This window comes from Gekko japonicus, unplaced genomic scaffold, assembly GCF_001447785.1.
Source record: "Gekko japonicus isolate JY-2015 unplaced genomic scaffold, Gekko_japonicus_V1.1 scaffold1651, whole genome shotgun sequence".
NCBI classification, from domain to species: domain Eukaryota; kingdom Metazoa; phylum Chordata; class Lepidosauria; order Squamata; family Gekkonidae; genus Gekko; species Gekko japonicus.
Genome location: NW_015159760.1, coordinates 183,522 through 203,596, shown reverse-complemented (window position 1 = coordinate 203,596; position 20,075 = coordinate 183,522). Strand labels below are relative to the sequence as shown.

Here is a 20,075-nt window from a genome sequence, read left to right as displayed (position 1 = left end):
CATGAAATATGGGTATGACTGAGTGAAATATATAAAAAAAATTCTATTCAAGAAAAGTACACACCATTCACAGTTGACATTTGTAATGGTTGAAGAGATCCAGGTTTTCATAGTTAACTCCTGTAGGGAGGTACGGGGATTTGAATTGGGGTTCCTGTGGATGAAGAAGAAGCTGTTTATGATTACCTTTTGCAGTCAAGACAGAGGAAGAAGCACTGGGCTCTGCAACCATTGGATAAATTCACCTGAACAGATGTAGGATAAGCTGGGAGGGTGCTTTAGACACTCGTGTGCTTTGCAAATACTGCCTCCTTTCCATTTTTTTTCACATGTAGGTGGGGGCATGGCAGCCGGTGGTGGGGCTGATGGATTGCTCTCAGATCTCAGACAGTATGTGGTCACCCGCCCCATTTACAATGAACCTAACTTCCAAGAGGATAATGAGAGCATTCCAGGACCATCTAGAACTCTCCGGGAACGAGCACAGCAAGCTTGCAGGTGAAATATATCATGCTTCCTGGGGGGAGAAGGAAAGTAACATCTGGGGACTGAAAGAATCTTTGATCAAAATATGGAGATAGGGATGCCAGCCTCCAGGTGGGACCTGGGGATCCCTTGGAATTACAGCTCATCTCCAGACTACAGAGATCAGTTCCCCTGGAGAAAATGGATGCTTTGGAGGATGCATTCTATGGCATTATACCTCACTGAGGTCCCTGTCCTTCCCAGGCTCCAATCCCAAATCTCCAGGAGTTTCCCAACCTGGATCTGGCAACCTTGCCCCTTCATCCCCTGCCAGTGGGGACTTGGCAACCCTAAGGTGGAGAGGAGCAGAAACCTTCACAGTGTCCACCCTTAGCAATTTAATGTTTTGTCATTGGCAGCTGTTCCAAAAAAAGAGCCCTTCAGATAACCAAGACCTTCTTCCCCATTCTGGAGTGGCTGCCTAAATACAGAGTGAAGGAATGGCTACTCAGTGATGTAATTTCTGGTGTCAGTACTGGACTTGTGGCTACTTTGCAAGGTAAGGAGAGACTTGGATATTTTCTTATTGAATTGTTATAATGAAAGCAAAAAAAAAAAGAACTCTATCAGGGCACTTATCATTCCTGCTGTGTTTTAAACCTTTTGAATGGTCCTTTGGAAAATCAGTAGATCCTTGTAGTCATTCAGACGGAGCCAATGTATCTCTATAGCCATTCTCTGTCATTCCTTTAAGCATCACCTGTCACTGCATTTTGCAAAGCATCATCTATGGAAAGGTGAAAATGTTTTGGGCAAGGTTAGCCTGGTTGAATCTCTAGCACCTGAATGTTGTCCAGTTTTTTGGATTAAAGCTCCTCCCCCCTGATTTAAGTTTGCTTAAAAAAAATCCCTAAAATGTAAATTCCATTTGAATCAATGAGACTTACTACTGAGTAAGCATGAAAGCATGATTGGGATCAGGTTGAGTGTTTGACTGCTCACAAAACTGTAATCTACCTATGATGCCCAACTAGAGTTATAGCTCAGGTCTGTTCCTCTGTGCAGCAAAATCTCAGTTATGGAACAAATGCAGATTATGCCCACATGCAGTGTTCCCTCTAAACTGAGTTAGTGTGAGCTAGCTCACAGTTTTTTAGCCTGTGGCTTGCACATTTTCATCTTAGCTCAGGAAGGGTGGCTCCAGAGCAATTTATGCAGTAGCAAAATCGCTCGCTCACAACTTTAATGCCAGTAGCTCACAAAGTAGAATTTTTGCTCACAAGACTCCACAACTTAGAGGGAGCATTGCCTACATGTATTTATTTATTTCCTTTAGTTTATATCTTGCCCTCCCTTCAAGCAGCCTCAGGGCAGGTTACAGTGTCACATAAAAATTGTGACAGTAACAATATCATATTCAAGCAATATATAAAAATTCAGAAATTTAAAATTTAGTACCAGAAAACCAGAGTGAAAGTTGCCTCAGTAGCAACTCTCAGATAGAAACTTCTGAGTGGTGTTATTGGATATCAGACCACTGACCATAAGGCCAGGGCTGTCAGCAGGGGAGGCCAAGAATGGAAATTTGGATGTCCACTGCCTCAACTGAAAGCCTGACAGAACAGCTCCATTTTACAGGCTCTGTGGAATTGTTATAGATCCCACAGGGCCCTGAGCTCAATTGGGCATTTGTTCCACCAGGCTGGGGCCAGGGCAGAAAACGACCTGGCCCTAGTTGAGGCCACCTGGACATCCTTCAGGCCAGGGACAACCAGAACATGTTGATCAGTTGAGCACAAAGCTCTGCAGGGTACATATGGGAAAGATGGTCCCTGGCCGCATAGGACTTTAAAAGTCAGCACTAGAACCTTGAACTGGATCTGGTACTCTATAGGCAGCCAGTGCAGTTGGCGGAGCACTGGCTGGATGTACGCCTGCACAGGCATCACCATCAGCACACGTGCCACCGCATTCTGCACTAGCTGCAGTTTCCTGGTCAAGTTCATGGGCAACCCCATGTAGAGCAAGTTACAACAATCCAGCCTGGAAGAGACCATTGCATGGATCACTGTAGCTAAATCCTGGGGAGTGAGATAGGGAACCAGCTGCTTGACCCAGCCAAAGATAGAAGGCTGATCTAGCAACAGTGGCAACTTAGGCCTCCATAGGAAGGGAGGAATCCAAGATAACCCCTAGACTCTTCACCCTTGGCACTGGCACCAAAGGTGTCACATCAAGGATTGGGAGCCAGATTCCCAATCACAAATCCCCACGACTCAGGTACAGGACCTCTGTCTTCGTTGGAATTAGTTTCAGTCTGCTCTATTTAAGCCATCCTGCCACTGCCTGTAGTGCCCTGGCTAACACCTGTGGGGCGGAGTCCAGCTGGCCATCTATCAACAGATAAAGCTGGGTATCATCAGCATATTGATGACAACCCAGCCCATACCGCCGGACAAACTGGGCAAGGGGGCACGTATAGATGTTAAACAGCATTGGGGAGAGGATTGCCCCCTGTGGCACACCACATTCAACTGGTTGCCACTTGGACAACTCCTCCCTAAGCACCACCCTCTGTCCATAAAGGAAGGAGGAGAGCCACTGCAGGGCAGTCCCCCGTATCCCAACGTCAGTGAGGCAGTGGGTCAAAAGATCATAATCAACCATGTCAAATGCTGCTGTTAGATCAAGAGGCAACAGCAGTGCCGACCTGCCTCAATTCAGATGCCTCCGGAGGTCATCTGTGAGGATGACCATCATGGTCTCCATCCTGCGGCCAGGGTGAAAGCCAGATTAGAATGGGTCCAGGATAGCAGCAGCATCCAAGAAGATCTGGAGTTGCTCCACTGCCACTCTCTCGACCACCTTGCCCAGGAACGGTAAGTTCAAAACTGAGTGATAGTTGACAAGGACCATAGGGTCCTATAATGTACTGGGTTCAGACACGTTAGCAAGTGATCAGCTCATATTTATTAGTGAAATTCAGCTCACTAGAGACAAACTAGCCAGGTTCGAACCCTGTTTTTACCCATGCTGCACACAACACCCAACCCACACCCCACTCCCGTGATTGGCTATTTACAGTGTAAGAGTCCATCATAGGTCAAGCTTATGATCCGGGCAAACCTATTAGTCCGCACTAAGATCTGAGTCGGTTATTGTTCTAAATCCTGAAGGTGTGCTAGACCGCATGGCTTCCTTAGCGCTACCTGTCCAGACATGTCCGTATCAATACATAACAGGTCCAATGATGGCTTCTTTAAGAGTGGACACACCACTGCCTCCTTTAGACCAACTGGAAGGGTAATAGGGATATGTTGATAATAACTTCCAGTTCAAATGCTTTGCTGGTAGGCCTTGACCAGCCAGGAGGGGCACGGATTGAGGAGGCAAGTGGTGGGCTTCTCAACTGCCAGGATCTTGTCAATTTCCTCCTGGGAGAGCCAACTGAAGTGGTCCAAAACTGGACCTGAAGACGGACAAGGGTCTTCCAGTTCCATTATTGTTGCTGGGAGGCCCTAGTGAAGTGACAAGACTTTATCTGCAAAGAAGCTTGCAAATACCTCACAGCCGATAGCCAATTCCTTTTCATTTGGTTTTCCTTGAGGCAAAGAAGTTAAAGATCGAATTGTTCTAAACAGTTGAGCTGGGTGAGAGCTAGCAGATGCAATGGAGGTCACATTCTGCTGATGCGTTAGGTAGTTGGTACACCAGCCAAATAACCGAATTCTCCTCGACTTCCCACACTAGGCTGGACATGTTTGTCACAAGGAGTGCCCTGAAAGAGAAAGCCTCCCAAATGTGCAGCACTACCCCCCCCCACACACACCCATTAGTCTGGGACTGATGAGGGACTAAGAAGCCTGGGGGGGGGGGGTTAAGTTGGTTCAGGGTGATAGACTTGCCCTCTCTCACCCAGGTGTCAGTCATGCATGCCAGGTCTACATTTTGCTCCAACAGATAATTCTGAAGGACAGAGGTCTTATTATTAATAGACCTGGCATTGCACAATACCAGTGTTGGAGAAGGGTATTTCTTCCTAGCCCTACAACTGGCATCTCTCGAGATGGGACGAAGGTAGGAAGGAGACCAAGCATTTCGATAGAAAAACAACTACACTTCTGGCAACAAGGGGAACTGTATATAAGATGTAAAGAGTCCATTGCAAAATGAGAATTGAAAACCCTAAATTCTTTTGATATTTCAGGCCTGGCTTATGCATTGCTGGTTGCTGTCCCTGTTGGATATGGCCTCTACTCTGCTTTTTTCCCCATCCTGACATACTTCTTTCTGGGCACATCAAGACACATCTCAGTTGGTAACCATACACTTCCCATTTTAACATAAGCCTTTTTTGAAGATGTTAATATTTAAGTGTTAAGCCGCTTTGAAAAATTAATTTGCTACCATAGGGTTTTATGTTGGCATAGTTTTATGGTTTCTGAATTCTGCTGTATGCAGAGGGATCATTTTCAGGCATGTGTTTCATACTTGTGTCCTCTTCCTTCACTAGTGCTGGAATCCAGCAATTAGTATCAGGGGTAAATTACACAGGCCCTCTGCCAGTGGAATCAATGGGATTTATTCAGGCCCAAACATAATAGCGGGATACTCCTAGTTCAGATTAACTAGTGGAGTGTATTTCTACAGCTGTACACATGGGGCTGGCCCACAGAAGGCATTTCCATCAGTGCATCATGACTTTCTTGCTTCCCCCTCCCCATTGCAACCCCACATGGCCCAAGAAATGCCCCCCCCCCCCCGGGGAATGGTTTGTGGAGGAATCAAATCTCTACAGTATGAGGGGAGAAATTGTGAATATTGCTCCCTTTCTGCCTGTGGAGGTCCTCTGTTGGATCCAAACAGTAGCTTCCAAATAAGGGCCAGTCTAGACATTACAGGATTCATGAGTCTGACGCATGGACACACCAATGCCATTTAAAAGCAGAATTTGGTGATTTAAAAATGCCATGAAGGCCTGATCCTGATCAGACCCACAGCACAGAGAGACTAGGTAGTCTTGTCCGTCCCCGTCCGTCCCCCCCGCGCACGCCTTTTCAAGTGCTGAAATTGGCTTTTTTTGGCACTTGAAAAGAGGCACAGTAGGGTAAAGAAGACTGCCTGGTTCCACTGCACTGCAGCCCAACATGGCATTTTAAAATGGAGTTGGCATCCATGGGTCAGACCCATGGATGCCATAACATCTAGTTTGGTCCTGAGATATTTATTTTTATGTTAACTGCTTTTGAGAATGTTAACAGATAAGTTTGTCTATATATAATGTAAGTTTCCTTTGAACAGGCCCTTTTCCTGTGGTCAGTTTGATGGTTGGCTCAGTAGTTCTGAGCATGGCCCCTGATGAAAATTTTCTCGTGGTCAACAGTAACATGACGGGGCTGAACAAAACAGTTATAGACACTGAAGCCAGAGATGCAGAGAGAGTGCTAATTGCCAGCACCATCACGTTTCTGGTTGGCATTATGCAGGTAATATAACACTGACGAAAGTCTCAGAACGTTTGCTTTTCTGCTTTATTACAGAACTGGAAAAAAAAAGGAAAAATCAGCTTAGCTTTATTTACTTCTGTCAGCTAGAGCTAAAATAGGTTCAAAATATTAAATTAGAATACAAAAGGCTGCATCATGTTTACAGTTTTGCATAGTTTGATACTACTATTACAGTACTGGGGTTTTTTTTACATTTATTTAATGGGATAAAAATTGGGGAAGACTTGAGTTCTGCAATTAAAAGTTTAACTTCAAGCCTTGTTCCAGTATCTTGCAGAAGTGGGAATGTGGGAAGGTCTATATCAATTGCAGGAAAAATATCATTTGTTGTTGTTAGCAAATGTATTAAGACTCCATGCAAAAAAGAAAAGAAAAAGGCAAGAGACATGAATTTTTAAAATTAATTTTATTTTGCAAAAATTATATCCCACCTTTCTACCCTCATTTGAACTTTACAAAGTAAGATTTATGGGCAGTTAAAACCTTCAGTAGAATCAAGTGGTAAAGTTGCTTCTGAGCAGTAGCACTTCAGGTTGCAGGTTTGAAAGCTTGCATCTATACTAATCTGTCCCGAACTGTTTACATACAGAGCAAAATTGCATGTCAGAGTACTGCATAGGCTGAACCCTTTATCTTCACATGCTAATTGTCTCTATACTAAAGGGGTTTTTTTTACATTCCACAAGGAAGCATTAAAACACACATCTTGATGTATAATCAAAAAGAGGTTTTCCCCCACTTGATTTTGCTGAACATCTAACAGTGCCAGTCCTAAGCAGAGTTATATCATTCTAAGACCATTGATTTAAACTGAGGATGACATAGTAGTATACTGGCTCTAAAGGCATAATACAATTTGCTGTTATGTCAGCCTACACTAAAAATTATAAATAAGACTTGATTTTTATATGCTATAATTACTTTCTACATTTCTTACCTGTTGATAAGTTAAGTTTGTGTTTTCATTTTTCTCTAGCTAGTGCTTGGAGCTCTTCAGATTGGTTTCATTGTGAGATACCTTGCTGATCCACTGGTTGGAGGTTTTACAACTGCAGCTGCTTTTCAAGTGTTTGTTTCACAGCTGAAAATAGTCTTAAATGTTTCGACCAAAAACTACAATGGAGTTCTTTCCATAATCTATGTAAGTATATCTTGCCAAAATGGCCTTTCTCCCATGGCGTATTATTAGAACCAGTGTGGTGTTGTGCTTAGATAGTCATACTAGGATTAGAGAGACCTGACATCAGATCTCCATGTTGCCATAAAGTTCACTTGGGTGGTCTTAGCTAACTAATGGGGGACTAAAGCTAACTAACAGGGACAGCTGGCCCAGCCCCACACTTGGGGAAGCCTCAACTGCAGGGCCTGCAAGACGGAGCTCTTCCACCAGACCTTTGAGTAGGAGCCGCCCCCCCTATTATACCACCACCGTCATGGTTTTGACGAGGCCCTGAGGAAGCATCTGGATATTGCAAAAAAGATCTAAGCCGTTCTCCTGTGGGTGCAAACAGCATGGGAAGTACCACCTGGAACTGCATTGATGCCATCTTTGGACCTATGATATCAGAAGTTGAGTGAGCACCGTTGTTTTTAAGTATCGGAAGTTTTAATATGTATTATATGTTTTAAGTTACTATGTATATTATGTATATTATGTTTTAATTATGGCAGGGTTATTACCTTGCCCTTGTTAGCCGCCCTGAGCCCATCGGGGAGGGCGGGATATAAATGCGAAAAATAAATAAATAAACTGCCCACAGCCCCACTGCCCCAAGGGATGGGAGCAAAGAAGAGCAGTCTCCTGCTGTTGCTGCACCTGCCCCATCTGGGGCTTGACTCGCTGGCTTCTGGCAACAGTAGTGGCTCCTACCCACCTTGCACTGGTCAGGATAGGGTTGCCAGGTCCCCCCTGGCCACTGATGGGGAATGAGGGGGGTAGGGTTGCCAGATCCAGGTTGGGAAACTCCTGGAGATCTGCGGATGGAGCCTGGGGAGGACAGGGACCTCAACAGGATGCAATCCCAAGAGTCCACCCTCCAATGCATCCATTTTCTCCAGGGGAACTGATCTCTGTAGTCTAGAGAGAAGCTTTTGGGGATCCTGGGACAAAACACCAAATCACACCTCTCTGTTTTTAAATTGAGACAAAATAAATAACTTGTAGGTTCTTTCAAGTCACAGAAACAGCCTCTGTGTAAGTACATTTTGACCATTGAATATTGTGTGCACATACATGCACATATATATGTGATGAAACACTTCAAAGTCAGAGCTTTTTGGGTACAATGGACAGAGATGACTACAGCCTCATCAGTTCAGCTCTTGGAATTCACTGCCAGAGGCCATAGTGATGGTTACAAATATAGATGACTTTAGGAGGGAAGTAGATTTGTGGAGAATAGGTCCACTAGCGGCTACTAGCCATGGTGACGAAAGGGAATGTCCATATTCAGAGGTAGTAAACTTCTGAATACCACTGTTAGGAGTCACCATCAGAGGAAGGCCTTGGCTTCTATGCCTTGTTTGTTGGCCCTCCAGAGTAACTGGTTGGCCACTGTATGAAAAAGGATGCTGGACTAGATGGATTGCTGGTCTGATCCAGCAGGGCTTTTCTTAGATGTAAAAGTACTTGCACTTAACTTTTACAACGAGAAACCACAGAACAGGAGTGTCAATATTTTGTGATCAGGATGCCAGCCTCCAGGTGGGACCTGGGGATCCCCTGGAATTACAGCTCAACTCCAGACTATAGAGATCAGTTCCCCTGGGGAAAATGGATGCTTTGGAGGGTGGACTCCATGGCATTGTACCCCACTGAGCTCCCTGTCCTCCCCAGGCTCCATTCCCAAATCTCCAGGAGTTTCCCAACCTAGATCTGATAACTCAACGTCCCATCCCCCACTGGTAGCCAGGGGGGACCTGACAACCCTATGACCTTGCTTTGGGTCCTCGTGTTTTCAAAATCATACAGACAAAATTGCAGAGCTGTTTTCTTTTAAAATTCATAGCTGCTTATGCTCATTTACTTCGGAGTAAGTCCCATTAAATTCAGTGAGTTTAATTTCAATTTTTATGCATAGGACTACAGACACAGATAGCTTCTGACCTAGTCTGAACTTATCAAATGTTTTCGGACCATGGTCTCATCTTTTATTTTGAACAAAATTATTTTGCATTGTCTTTCTTTTTCTCTAGACCCTTATTGAAATATTTCAAAACATTGGAACCACCAACATTGCCGATTTCATCGCTGGCTTGTTGACCATTGTTGTCTGTATGGTGGTCAAGGAAATAAATGATCGGTTCAGACATAAGATTCCTGTTCCTATTCCTATAGAAGTTATTGTGGTAAGCAAAGAGTGAATGCAAATGGTGGGTTGGGCAATGGAACACTACCAGTTTTCTACATTTAGACAGATACGTCTTTTGATTCCAGACTATCGTAGCAGCTGGGATTTCATATGGTGTTGATCTGGAGAAAAAATACAATGCAGGCATTGTTAAAAGTATTCCTAGTGGGTAAGTGCAGCCAATGTTGCTAAATATGCACTAATGTTTTTCTATTAATGTTGATAATAAGGCTGCTGAGCATATAACATTCTAATATAAGGGAGTTGAGAAACATGCTTATGCATAAAGTTCAAGCAGTGACTTTTTTACTGCAGTTCGCAGAGTACATAGGGCAAAATTGTATGGTATTCGCATGTATGGTATTCGCATAGAAGGTGTATATTGGTTAATACGTTATTTCTTTATGAGTGCTGGCAAAATAGCCTGTGAAGTAACTTTCAGAGGGAATGGGAAAGGGAAGGAGAGAAGGATTTTTCATTTTTGGGGGGCAGGGGCAAGGATCATGTGCTATTGGATGTAGGTATGTAGAACTCTAAATATGTGCATACCTTATAGAGAGTGAAAGCAGACAGCTAATATTCCACTGTCCCCAGTATTAATTTAAATCCTGTTCAGTCATTACAATTTTGGTGCTTCAGTTTCACATAACAGGAGAATATGCTACCCACAATCCTACTGATCTGTGTAATTGTTATTTTGCGTGAAGGACATATTTTCTAGTGTCCATATGTGTAAACACATATGATAAAAAAAAATCTGTACCATAGTGGGAAAATATGTGTATTGCCCTGTTTACGTAAAGTGGTGATTGTGCATACCAAGAGGATCACGCACTGTACAATCTTCTCTTTTGGTTCAGTTGGATCACCACATTGTAACAACTAAACATGGCTTTATGGTGAACTGTTTATCATGCACATACTTTTCATATCATAAGTGATTGCGCTGCATGACTTTCATCTGAAGCAGAAAAGAGAACCCTTATTTCTACAATAAAGCTTTTTTTACAGTGTGTAGTTTATGCAATACGTGGAGGGGGTTGATAGGACATATGTTTCCCTAAATTACTTTTTCCCCCCCTGTGAAGTAAGGAAATGCATTAATTAAAAAGTTAAGCAAATCAAAGGGTGTGTTCTAATTAGAATTTGTAGAGTGCCCCACACGCCAATATATATACTTATTTAACATTTTTAGATTCTTGCCTCCTGAACCTCCAGCTGTCAGTATGTTTGGCGATATGATGGCCTCTGCCTTTTCCATTGCTATTGTTGCGTATGCAATAGCTGTCTCTGTAGGCAAAGTGTATGCAACTAAATATGACTATGCTATTGACGGAAACCAGGTATGTAGAGCCAGAGAGCCTTTTTGAAATAAAGCTCATTTATCTGTGGAGGAAAACATGTTACTAATTTATCTGTGTATTGCAGACATGTTGCATTTAAAGTTACTTAGATAATATATATGGAGAAGAATAAACTTCATTCAATAGTTTGTGTTAATGGTGAATGATTTCACAGCAGTGACTCAGGGCAAAACTAGAAATGACAAAACACTCAGCGCCACTGCTGAAAATGGCAGTCGCCCCCCCCCCCCCGTGTTCTCCTCTTCTCCTCATGAATTATTTTATTTCTTTATTTGCAGAATACATATTCTGCCTTTCTGTCTGATCAATGCTATTGATGTAACTAACAATTAAAAGCAGAACATTATAAAACAATAATAAAAGCAAAAGTAAAATACATATATAAAAACATAGACCCAGCAATTAAAAGATAGGGCAGGAAGGGGGCAGCATTAGATGTGTAGTTATGTAGCGGGGGGATGACATCATGTCAAAAAAGACCCATCACTAGAAGGGGGAAAACTTGACATGGGAAGACTTTTTGGGCTGTCATATTTGGATCTAACCTCAGTTAGGATTCAAATAAATAGCATGAGTATGTACAATACTGCTGACGTTTTCTCTTTACAACTGTTATACATAGTACTCCTAAACAGAGTCCGTTGAAGTCAGTGGGCTTTAAAGGGTGTAACTCTGCTTAGAAATAAGTACATTATCAAGCACTTGGGAAGCACAGGGAATGCTCCTAAACAGATCTACTCAGAACTAAGTCCCATTTTATTAAATGGGGTTTCTTCCCTGGAAATTGTCCTTAGGGTTGTGCATTACAACCTGAAGTGGTAGTGTGCTGAGATCACACAAAGTTTTCGTAGGAAGTTAACATGGCTGTATGTGTACTGAGATTTTTCACTCTGGTGTATTCCTGCTTATTCTTTGTATTACATAATACACTTTGGGGCAGTAATAGAATCAGCAATGTCTCTGCTTTTGGGGGAGGTGTTTACTATGGACGTGTTGACAATGAACATGGGGTGGATGGGGTTTAACTAGCAGAAATTTCTGAAGATATCGTTCACTTGAAACATCTTTGCACTGTGTAACCATACAAGATACATTGGCAAGTAGTAGAAGAAAGTTAATTCAAGAACTTTGTCTTAGATTATTCAGTATTCCTTGTTTCTCTGTGCAAGATTACTTGGCGCTTTATTATGCTACTGCATTGTCATAATCCTTTAAAAAACCCACTGAATTGGTACACAAAACTGAAGCATGTAGCTTGCAACAGTGATAGGATTTTAAGACACAAAAGGTATTGTGATTTCCTGCAACTCACCCTCAAAGTAGGAAAGAGTTGAGGAAAGTTTCAGAGGGTAGCCGTGTTGGTCTGCGGTAGAACAGCTGGATTTGAGTCCAGGAGCAACTTAGAGATGAATGAGATTTTTAGGGTTTAAGCTTTGTCAGACATGAATAAATAGGTAGATCTGCTGGGTATAGGAAGGTACGTTATGAGGAAGCATGAAGGATAGTCCTGCTATAGAATTCTGTGTACAGTGTCTGGAACTGGACTATTCAAGGCCCAGGACCAAGTAAAACAATGTAAACTCTAACTTTTCCCATTGTTAAACAGTGAATAGTGTTGACTCTTCCTTTTCTTCAAAATACACTAAAAATTATGTTTTACAAAATCGTAAAGTAGTATATAAATATTTTAAATAAATATATTTCTAACAGCATTTTCTTTTTTTCCTGTGGATTTATCTGCAACATTTTCCCAATAAAATGTTATACGAGATCTTGTGCTGCTCTGTCTAGGAACTTGTTTCTGAATGTCCCATTGTTAAGAAAATCTTAAACTCAAACACAGCATACAGCTATAATTGAATCTGATTCAATTTTTTGTTTTGTTTTGGCTCTCCACCAATTTTTTTAATGTATAGAAATTCCCCAAGGAAATAATAATTACTTGTAATATAGAGAAGTTGTGTTATTTTTTAAAAGAAATGTTTATTTATACCAGTTATCTAATCTTCCAGGAGTTCATTGCCTTTGGGATCAGCAACATTTTCTCAGGAGCCTTTTCGTGCTTTGCTGCTACAACAGCGCTCTCTCGCACAGCAGTCCAGGAAAGCACTGGTGGAAAAACCCAGGTAATTTCCTCAGTTGAGAATTATCATTAAAGATCATTCTAATTCCTGTATTACTATGAAATTTCCCTGTTAGTGATTTTATGTGGCATTATAAACAGATAATGAAACCACCTGCCTCCTTGCCTTGCCTGGCTGGGCTTACCTGCTGCTGGTGGGCGGCGCAGCGAGCGTCTGGTGGAAGCCCAAGATGGAGGCTTCTCCCCACTCCATTCACACTTGCTGCCTGCCGGGCTGCTTTCTAAGCCCAGCCTCATCACCGTTGCTGCTGCTTGTGCTGCCCTCATCCTCCCTGCCGACAGGCCATCGGGGTGAGATGGCCCGGGGGGGGGAGCCATGGCTCAGGGCAGGGGTCTTGTTGTAGAAAAAGAGCTGCCGGAGCTCATTAGCATAACTCATTAGCATAACTTATTTGCATATGCCACGCCCCCTGACATCACCGGAAGTGACAGAAGGCCACACTCCCTGACATCACCGGAAGTGTGTCAGAAGGCCCGGCCACTTACCCTCCTGCTTCATCCTCATTCCCAAACGGAATGAGGATCGAAGCAGAGGGCGGGGTAAAGAAGGGGGCGGGGCTTCACCACGTGACCGCCCCGCCCCCTAGAGGTTCTCTTCCGGAGCTCCGTACCTGAGAGCTCCCCCCCGACTAGAGCCCTGGCTCAGGGAGGGGCCCATAAAAACCACTAGGGGACTGGGTCCCGCAGTAGCGTTTCCAAGACAAGCGATGAACACAAGTGCTTTGCCATTGCTTTCCTTTGCATACTAATCTAGCTGTTCTTTGGTTGTTTCCCATCCAAATACCAACCAGCCATGACCTGCACTGCTTGGCAGCCAAGCTCTGACAGGATCAGGCCGGTCTAGGCTATCCAGATTGCTTGTCTGTCTGAACCTAGATAAAATATGAAAGCCTTGAGGCAATCATCTGGAAAGACCAGGATACCAACTGAGTGTACTAGATTAGGAGTTTTTTTAATGATAGCTTGTGCAGGCTTTTGTAGGGGAGCTCAGATGACCTGATTACCACCTCCATATTATATCAAGACTGAAAAAGAAAGAAAGTGATCACAGGTGGGAAAGACATGTTTCAGTCTGTCTGAATATGGTATATGCTTGCAAAAGCTAATTTATTTCAAACCAGTACATGTTTCTTCATTAGCACTGTGAGATTTGCTTTTATTGTTACTAAATTATTTCTGCACATGAAAAACCAAACTAGCCTACTAAAGGTAGTGAAGCTATGCATTATGATTCTATGTAAATATAGCTAATAGGAAATCTGTTTGATTGATCGTATAAACCATCTCTTTCTCAGGTTGCTGGCATAATCTCTGCTGGAATTGTGTTGATTGCCATAGTTGCCTTGGGCAAGCTGCTTGAACCTTTACAAAAGGTATTTTGTGATTGTGCTTCTTATTGTTTACACATCTGCAGCTTCATGACTTGCTGTTATGTTTGGGTTCTGCCTCAATAAAGAAAAAGCGTCCTCCCTCTCTCCTCCAACAGCTAACTAACTCTCTCTCGCACACACGCACACACGCACACAGTGCTGGTGTCTTCCTGGAATAACACAGTTTAATTACTCTCATTTCCCTTTGCAGTCTGTGTTAGCGGCAGTTGTCATTGCCAACTTGAAGGGGATGTTCATGCAGGTGTTAGATGTCCCCCGCTTGTGGAGGGAGAGCAAGGCAGATGCTGTAAGTCATTTAATGTTTTGTTTCTAAAGAGGTGTGCTTGGTCTATGAGGCAGATTACAAAGTGGAGTACCAAATATAAAAATAGATTCAATCAAGGCAATATAATAGGACTAGGGTTACAGAATTGGAAAATAATGCAAACAAAAAAACCTGCCTAAGACATGATGTACCGTAATGCAGAAAGTTCGGTTACAAAGGTGCACAACAAGGTGATACTTCCTTTTATTTTTATGTCATTTTGCATTTATGTGTCCTTAATTGCCTGCCTTTTGTGCATTCAGTACTATGATTTCACAATAGATTTTTTTTAACCTGCAGGATGCAATTATAAAGGGAACATTTAGGCGAACTAGTCCATAACCTCTGAACCATCTTTGTAGACCAGGGCAATGTAGGGTCGCTGACCTCCAGGTTGGGCCTGATGATCTCCCAACATTACAACTGATCTCCAGACTACTTTTGATTGGATCTTGTTTTAAACTAGCCATTCTTTGTAACATCTTTTCCCCCCAACACATTTCTGTTGCTCACAGCCTTTAATATAAATGAAGCAGCCTAATGGTCGTATACTTCATGCATCTGAAGTGACCTCTGCCTCATGAATGCATGTGCTGGAACCAATGTTGTTAGTCTCTAAGGTGCTTTGTGACCACAAGTATCTCTGTGTAAGAAATATATCCCATTCTGACTTTTCACTTACTCATCATTCAACTGACTTACTACACTCATGTATGCAGATATGCACAAGAAACACTAATAGAATACCTCCCCTCTACCCATATCTCAAACATGCTCACACATGCACACACATTAAAGTTGCCAGCTCTGTGTTGGGAAATACCTGGGGCTCTTGGGGGTGGAGCCTGAGGAGGGTGGGGTTTGGGTAGAGGAGGGACTTCAGTGGGGCCTAATGCCATAGAGTTCAACTTCCAAAGCGGCCATTTTCTCCAGGTGAACTGATTTCTGTTGCCTGGAGATGAATTGTAATCCCAGGATATTTCCAGCCACCACCTGGATGTTGGCAACCCTAATACCAATATACGTATCCATTCCTCCCTAGAATCTCTGCCTCATGCTACTGGGATCCATGACACTCCTCCTGCTGGTAGTGAGGAAGCTGCTGCATTTTATGCCTTTATTTTTATATCTCACTTTCCCCTGCACTGGGGATCCAAAGCAACTAATTAAAAACCCCCAGAGAGACAAACAGACAAACGACCATCAACAAAAAAGAAAATGCAGTACAGCTCCAAGTCTGATCCAAAATCCAACTGCACCAACTCACTTAAGGCCACAGGCTAAGAGCAGAGAACCCTTTGGCACTTACCCGTTCTGGTAGAGGCTTTAATACCTAAAACAGAAAGAAGCAACATGACCATGCAGTTTTGAGAAGTACATTTTTTTTACTACAGCCATTACAAGTGGTCTCAGTCATTTCAATTTGCTTTTTCAAGTCCAAACCTCTGCTGCCATTAGGGTAATGCAGCAAACTCCACAAACCGGCTTTTTTGGCTTAGTCATTCCTGGATGCACAATAATAAGAACCACCACTGTGATGGATTACTAACTAGCAATTAATTACAAAAAAAATCATTAACCACATTTGACCAATAACTAATCACCAGTTATTGTCAAGTGTTATGATGTTTAATTCCAGCGCTGATCCAGGAAGCAGTTTCATCTTTGAAAAAGGATGGATGCTGAAACGGGTTTTCAAGCTGGCCGCCCATCAGCCAGAGCTTGCGAGTGTCTGTAATTGGTGTTCTTTTTTTCCATTTGGAATTTGTTGAGTGTGTCTTGGCAACACAGGAAGCCAGAGCTTGCAAGTATTTATAATTTGTGTATGTTTCATCCATCTGGATCTTTTTGGAAACACAGAAGCTATGATTTTTTGGCATCTGGATTGGAGAACAATTTGAATATATGCAATACTTACCATTGTTTGGATCACAGCATAACATGTATTGTGACTGTTAAATGCTTCTGTGCATTATTGAGAGAATTTTCTATGTGTTAAAACATGATTAGTTATTGGTCAAACGTGGTTAATAATTTTTTTTTAATCAGTTGCTACCTAGTAATCCATCACAGTGGTGGTTCTTATTATTTTGTATTTGATTTCTGTGATTCTCTTTGTTGATATTGTATTCCTGAATGCACAGCATACAGAAGACACAGCCTCAAGGCACCCACACGGGGTTCTCATACACCTCCAAGCACATGAAGTAAGAAAGCAGGTCTAGTCGCTCAGTGGCAAGCACCCCCTCAGGAAACCAATCAGTTTCCTGAGGGGGGCGCCTACCACTGAGTGATTAGTTCCACTTTCTTACTTCACATGCTTGGAGGTGTACAAGAACCCTGAGTGGGTGCCTTGAGGCTGTGTCTTCTGTATGCTGTGCATTCAGGAATGTCTTAAGCAGAAAAGTCCCGTTTGTGGAGTTTGCCACAGTGCCCTGTCTAATGGCAGCAAAGCTTTGGACTTGGAAAATATACTGAAATGACAGAGACCACTTGCAATGGCTGCAGTAAAACATGTAACTTCTAAAACAGAAAGAGAAACAGAAGCTCAGTCTTGAAATTCTGTAGCTGGCACTGAGATTCCTGCTCTCATTCTATATATTCCTGAGGTTTTGCCGCAGTCTTGAACTCTGGCTATGCAAGTGCCTTCTGTTTGGTGCACTGCTGTAATCCACTACTATGACTGGCAGCACATGTGGTGAGGTAAAGGATTGGACAAGCCTAGCGAGACCCAGGTTCATATCCCCACTCAATCAGGAAACTTACCGATAGGTTATGTTGGGAGACAAAACTATCTGACAGTGTTTTTGTGAGGATAAAATAGAGGAGGGAAGAACCACTTATCCTACCTTGAACTCCATGAAGGGATGGCAGGATGAAAATGTAATAGATAGAAGGCATTACTGGTAGATGCATTATTTTTGCAATGTACATCAAGCTATAATGGCTCCACTGAGGTCTCAGGTAGTTCTAGTTGTGTGCATTTATGCCTGTGCTAGTGTTCTCAGCTGGGAACTGCATTCATCTGCATGAATACCTAAACATGCATCCATCTAGTTCAATGCAGTCCAGATGAGCATTATGACAAGAAAGTGCCCGTGTATCAGCTATATATATGGAAGCCTGCATGGAAATCTTGCTGTACTACAGATGTGTGCTTTTTAGTATTTTCTCAGAAGAATCCAGAGCAACATATTTCATTTAATTATTAATATATTACTGGGATTCTCAGGACACTGACAAAATACTGTAAAAATACTGAACTCTTTGGTTATGACAATGGCTTCTGATCTAAAGATCAATGGAATGCATGTGTCCAAAAGGCCAAAGCAGTTCATTAAGGCCTTGTGCCACAGATGATTTTAAAAGGTCCAGACATTCTGACTTTTTCTGTAAGTAGTCTCATGACGTTCCTATTTTAGTTCTCACTGTATCTGCACTGTACAACTTTAGACTGGAGGTGAGAGTCCATGATGGAATGTTCCCTCCGTATAGAGAAGTTCCCTAGATGTAGAAAACTAACATGTCAGGGAAGCTAGATTACAATGCTAAAGAGGAATCTTTTCCCCTGACATGTTAGCTTTCTATATTAAATTTGTTTTTCTTCCGGTATGGAAGAGGTTTCTATCATGTGCAGGTCTGCAATTTGAAGCGATACAATCCAGGCATAGATTTACTGTGTCTATGAAAATTAGACCTTATACTGCAACGTCTATGAAGGGTATCTAGCCTTTTGTTGCCATTTCTTTTCCAGTGTATCTGGGTCTTCACCTGCATAGCGTCTATTATTCTTGGACTTGATTTGGGACTACTTGCTGGTCTGGTGTTTGCGCTACTGACAGTTGTACTGAGAGTTCAGTTGTAAGTACCTTTTAAATATTATGATCCTGGTATTTCCAAGCATGCAGTTCCAGAATTATTATGCTAATATTTTTAGAGGCTTCTGTAGGAGGATGAGACATAATAAAATGCTTGCCCTCCTATTTTTCTGGGGTATATTAAGTTCTCATTAGGCCATTTTTTGGTGAGGTTTTTCTCCTTTTTTTTTGTTTCAGTAAATTTATGAAGCCATATTTGCCCACATACTGGGAAGTATCTTGAGTATATAGAACCCCTCTACCTTGTCTGTGGATTTTGCTACTTTAATTGTCCTTTTTTTGGGTGAGTCCTTTGTGTGTGTGTGTGTGTATGCGTGCTTGCAAACCTGGAAGTCATAGTGACTCTGGCAGCACTGTAGTGGGCCTAGAATGTTTAAGAGAGGTGGCTTGATATTGCCTGTCTCTGCATCCCGGCCCTGGTATTCCTCAGAAATCAACCTTCCAAGTACTTGCCAGGGTCGGCCCTTGCTTAGCTGCTGAGATCTGACAGGATTGTGCTTGCCTGGGCTATCCAGGTCAGGGCACTACATTCATTGTTGAAACGTACACAGACGGAGAGTGATTTCAGCAAAGTGTACTTTATTCAATCAGGAACAAGACAACTTTGGCCGGCTCGCAGGCCGGCTTATATTCCCCAAGAAACCGCCACCCAAAACACACACCCCCACTTCCCAATAGGTTATTTACAGTGGCCGAGAGTCCCATAGGCTCTCGGCTGGGAACCTAGCCCCCTGATTGGAGCGGGCTAGGATCCACATAGTCCATTGTCTCTTGGAGCAAAGCTCGACGTTTGTCTCTGACCGTGTGGAGCCCAAGCCGGCCACGCGGTCTGGACTGGATACATTACATTTGTCTTAATGGGGGCTGGCTACATTACTGTTAGATATACAAGCAGGGTGATGACCCATGAGGCATCATTGTATGTGTGGGGTTAAACAATTTGGGAATCCCATCGCGCTCCTCAAAATTTCCTGTTCTAAGCTGTCAGGGGCTTGAGTAAGCTGATTTCTCTTCACTCAGTTCCCCCCCACCTCCCAGTTAACTGACCCTGCTAGCTTCCAAAATCTAATGAGATTGGTCTATACCATGCCGTCTTCTCTCTCCAAATTATGTTGTACTATCAAATGAACATATTGCCATTTTGCACAAAGTTGGATATTGTTATTAGGTGATTAACAGAGCAGTCCTGTCCTGCCCCTGCACTTTGGTGACTAGCTGCGGCGCAACTGTGGTGCTACTAGTTGTCCCCCTAAGGCCGGCTGGGAAAAAGGTGTTCGTGTTTTATTCTGGCGGCTGCTGCAGTAGTAACCATGGTGTTCGTGCTGTGGGGTTCCATGCTGTCATTGTTGCTAGATCTGGGTGGTCTGCCGTTGCAACGACATGGATTTGTGGATGCCCTTTGCCATGCCATTCAGCAGGGCGCCCATGCTGTCAAGGGCATCCCCATGACAACCACAATGCCACTCCCTCTGGAGGATGAGCAGGAGGAGGACCGGCAGTGTAGAGGCTGCAAGGAGGGCTCGGAGAGCCTCTGTGAGGTCATCCAGCAGCCACTCAATGGGCCCCTGTCCCTCACCCACATCCCTCAAGATGGCAAGAAGCCGCTCTAGGTGCCTGGCAGCCACCATCACAGACTCTGCCAGCCCCCTCCATTCATTGCTGGCCCCTGGGAA

At 43.1% G+C, this 20,075-nt stretch overlaps 1 protein-coding gene across 1 annotated transcript in view; it reads left to right on the top strand.

The window, feature by feature from the left end:
• Positions 1 to 343: 343 nt before the first annotated feature.
• The window catches only part of SLC26A4 (solute carrier family 26 (anion exchanger), member 4), a 35,518-nt gene continuing 15,786 nt past the window's right edge, over positions 344 to 20,075 (top strand). The window contains exons 1-12 of the mRNA XM_015406061.1: positions 344 to 498; positions 885 to 1,024; positions 4,673 to 4,783; positions 5,767 to 5,951; positions 6,949 to 7,113; positions 9,168 to 9,320; positions 9,409 to 9,491; positions 10,518 to 10,665; positions 12,699 to 12,812; positions 14,125 to 14,202; positions 14,411 to 14,506; positions 18,279 to 18,385. Of these exons, the coding sequence (XP_015261547.1) occupies positions 344 to 498; positions 885 to 1,024; positions 4,673 to 4,783; positions 5,767 to 5,951; positions 6,949 to 7,113; positions 9,168 to 9,320; positions 9,409 to 9,491; positions 10,518 to 10,665; positions 12,699 to 12,812; positions 14,125 to 14,202; positions 14,411 to 14,506; positions 18,279 to 18,385 (1,535 nt within the window). The remainder of the gene's footprint in view (positions 499 to 884; positions 1,025 to 4,672; positions 4,784 to 5,766; positions 5,952 to 6,948; positions 7,114 to 9,167; positions 9,321 to 9,408; positions 9,492 to 10,517; positions 10,666 to 12,698; positions 12,813 to 14,124; positions 14,203 to 14,410; positions 14,507 to 18,278; positions 18,386 to 20,075) is intronic.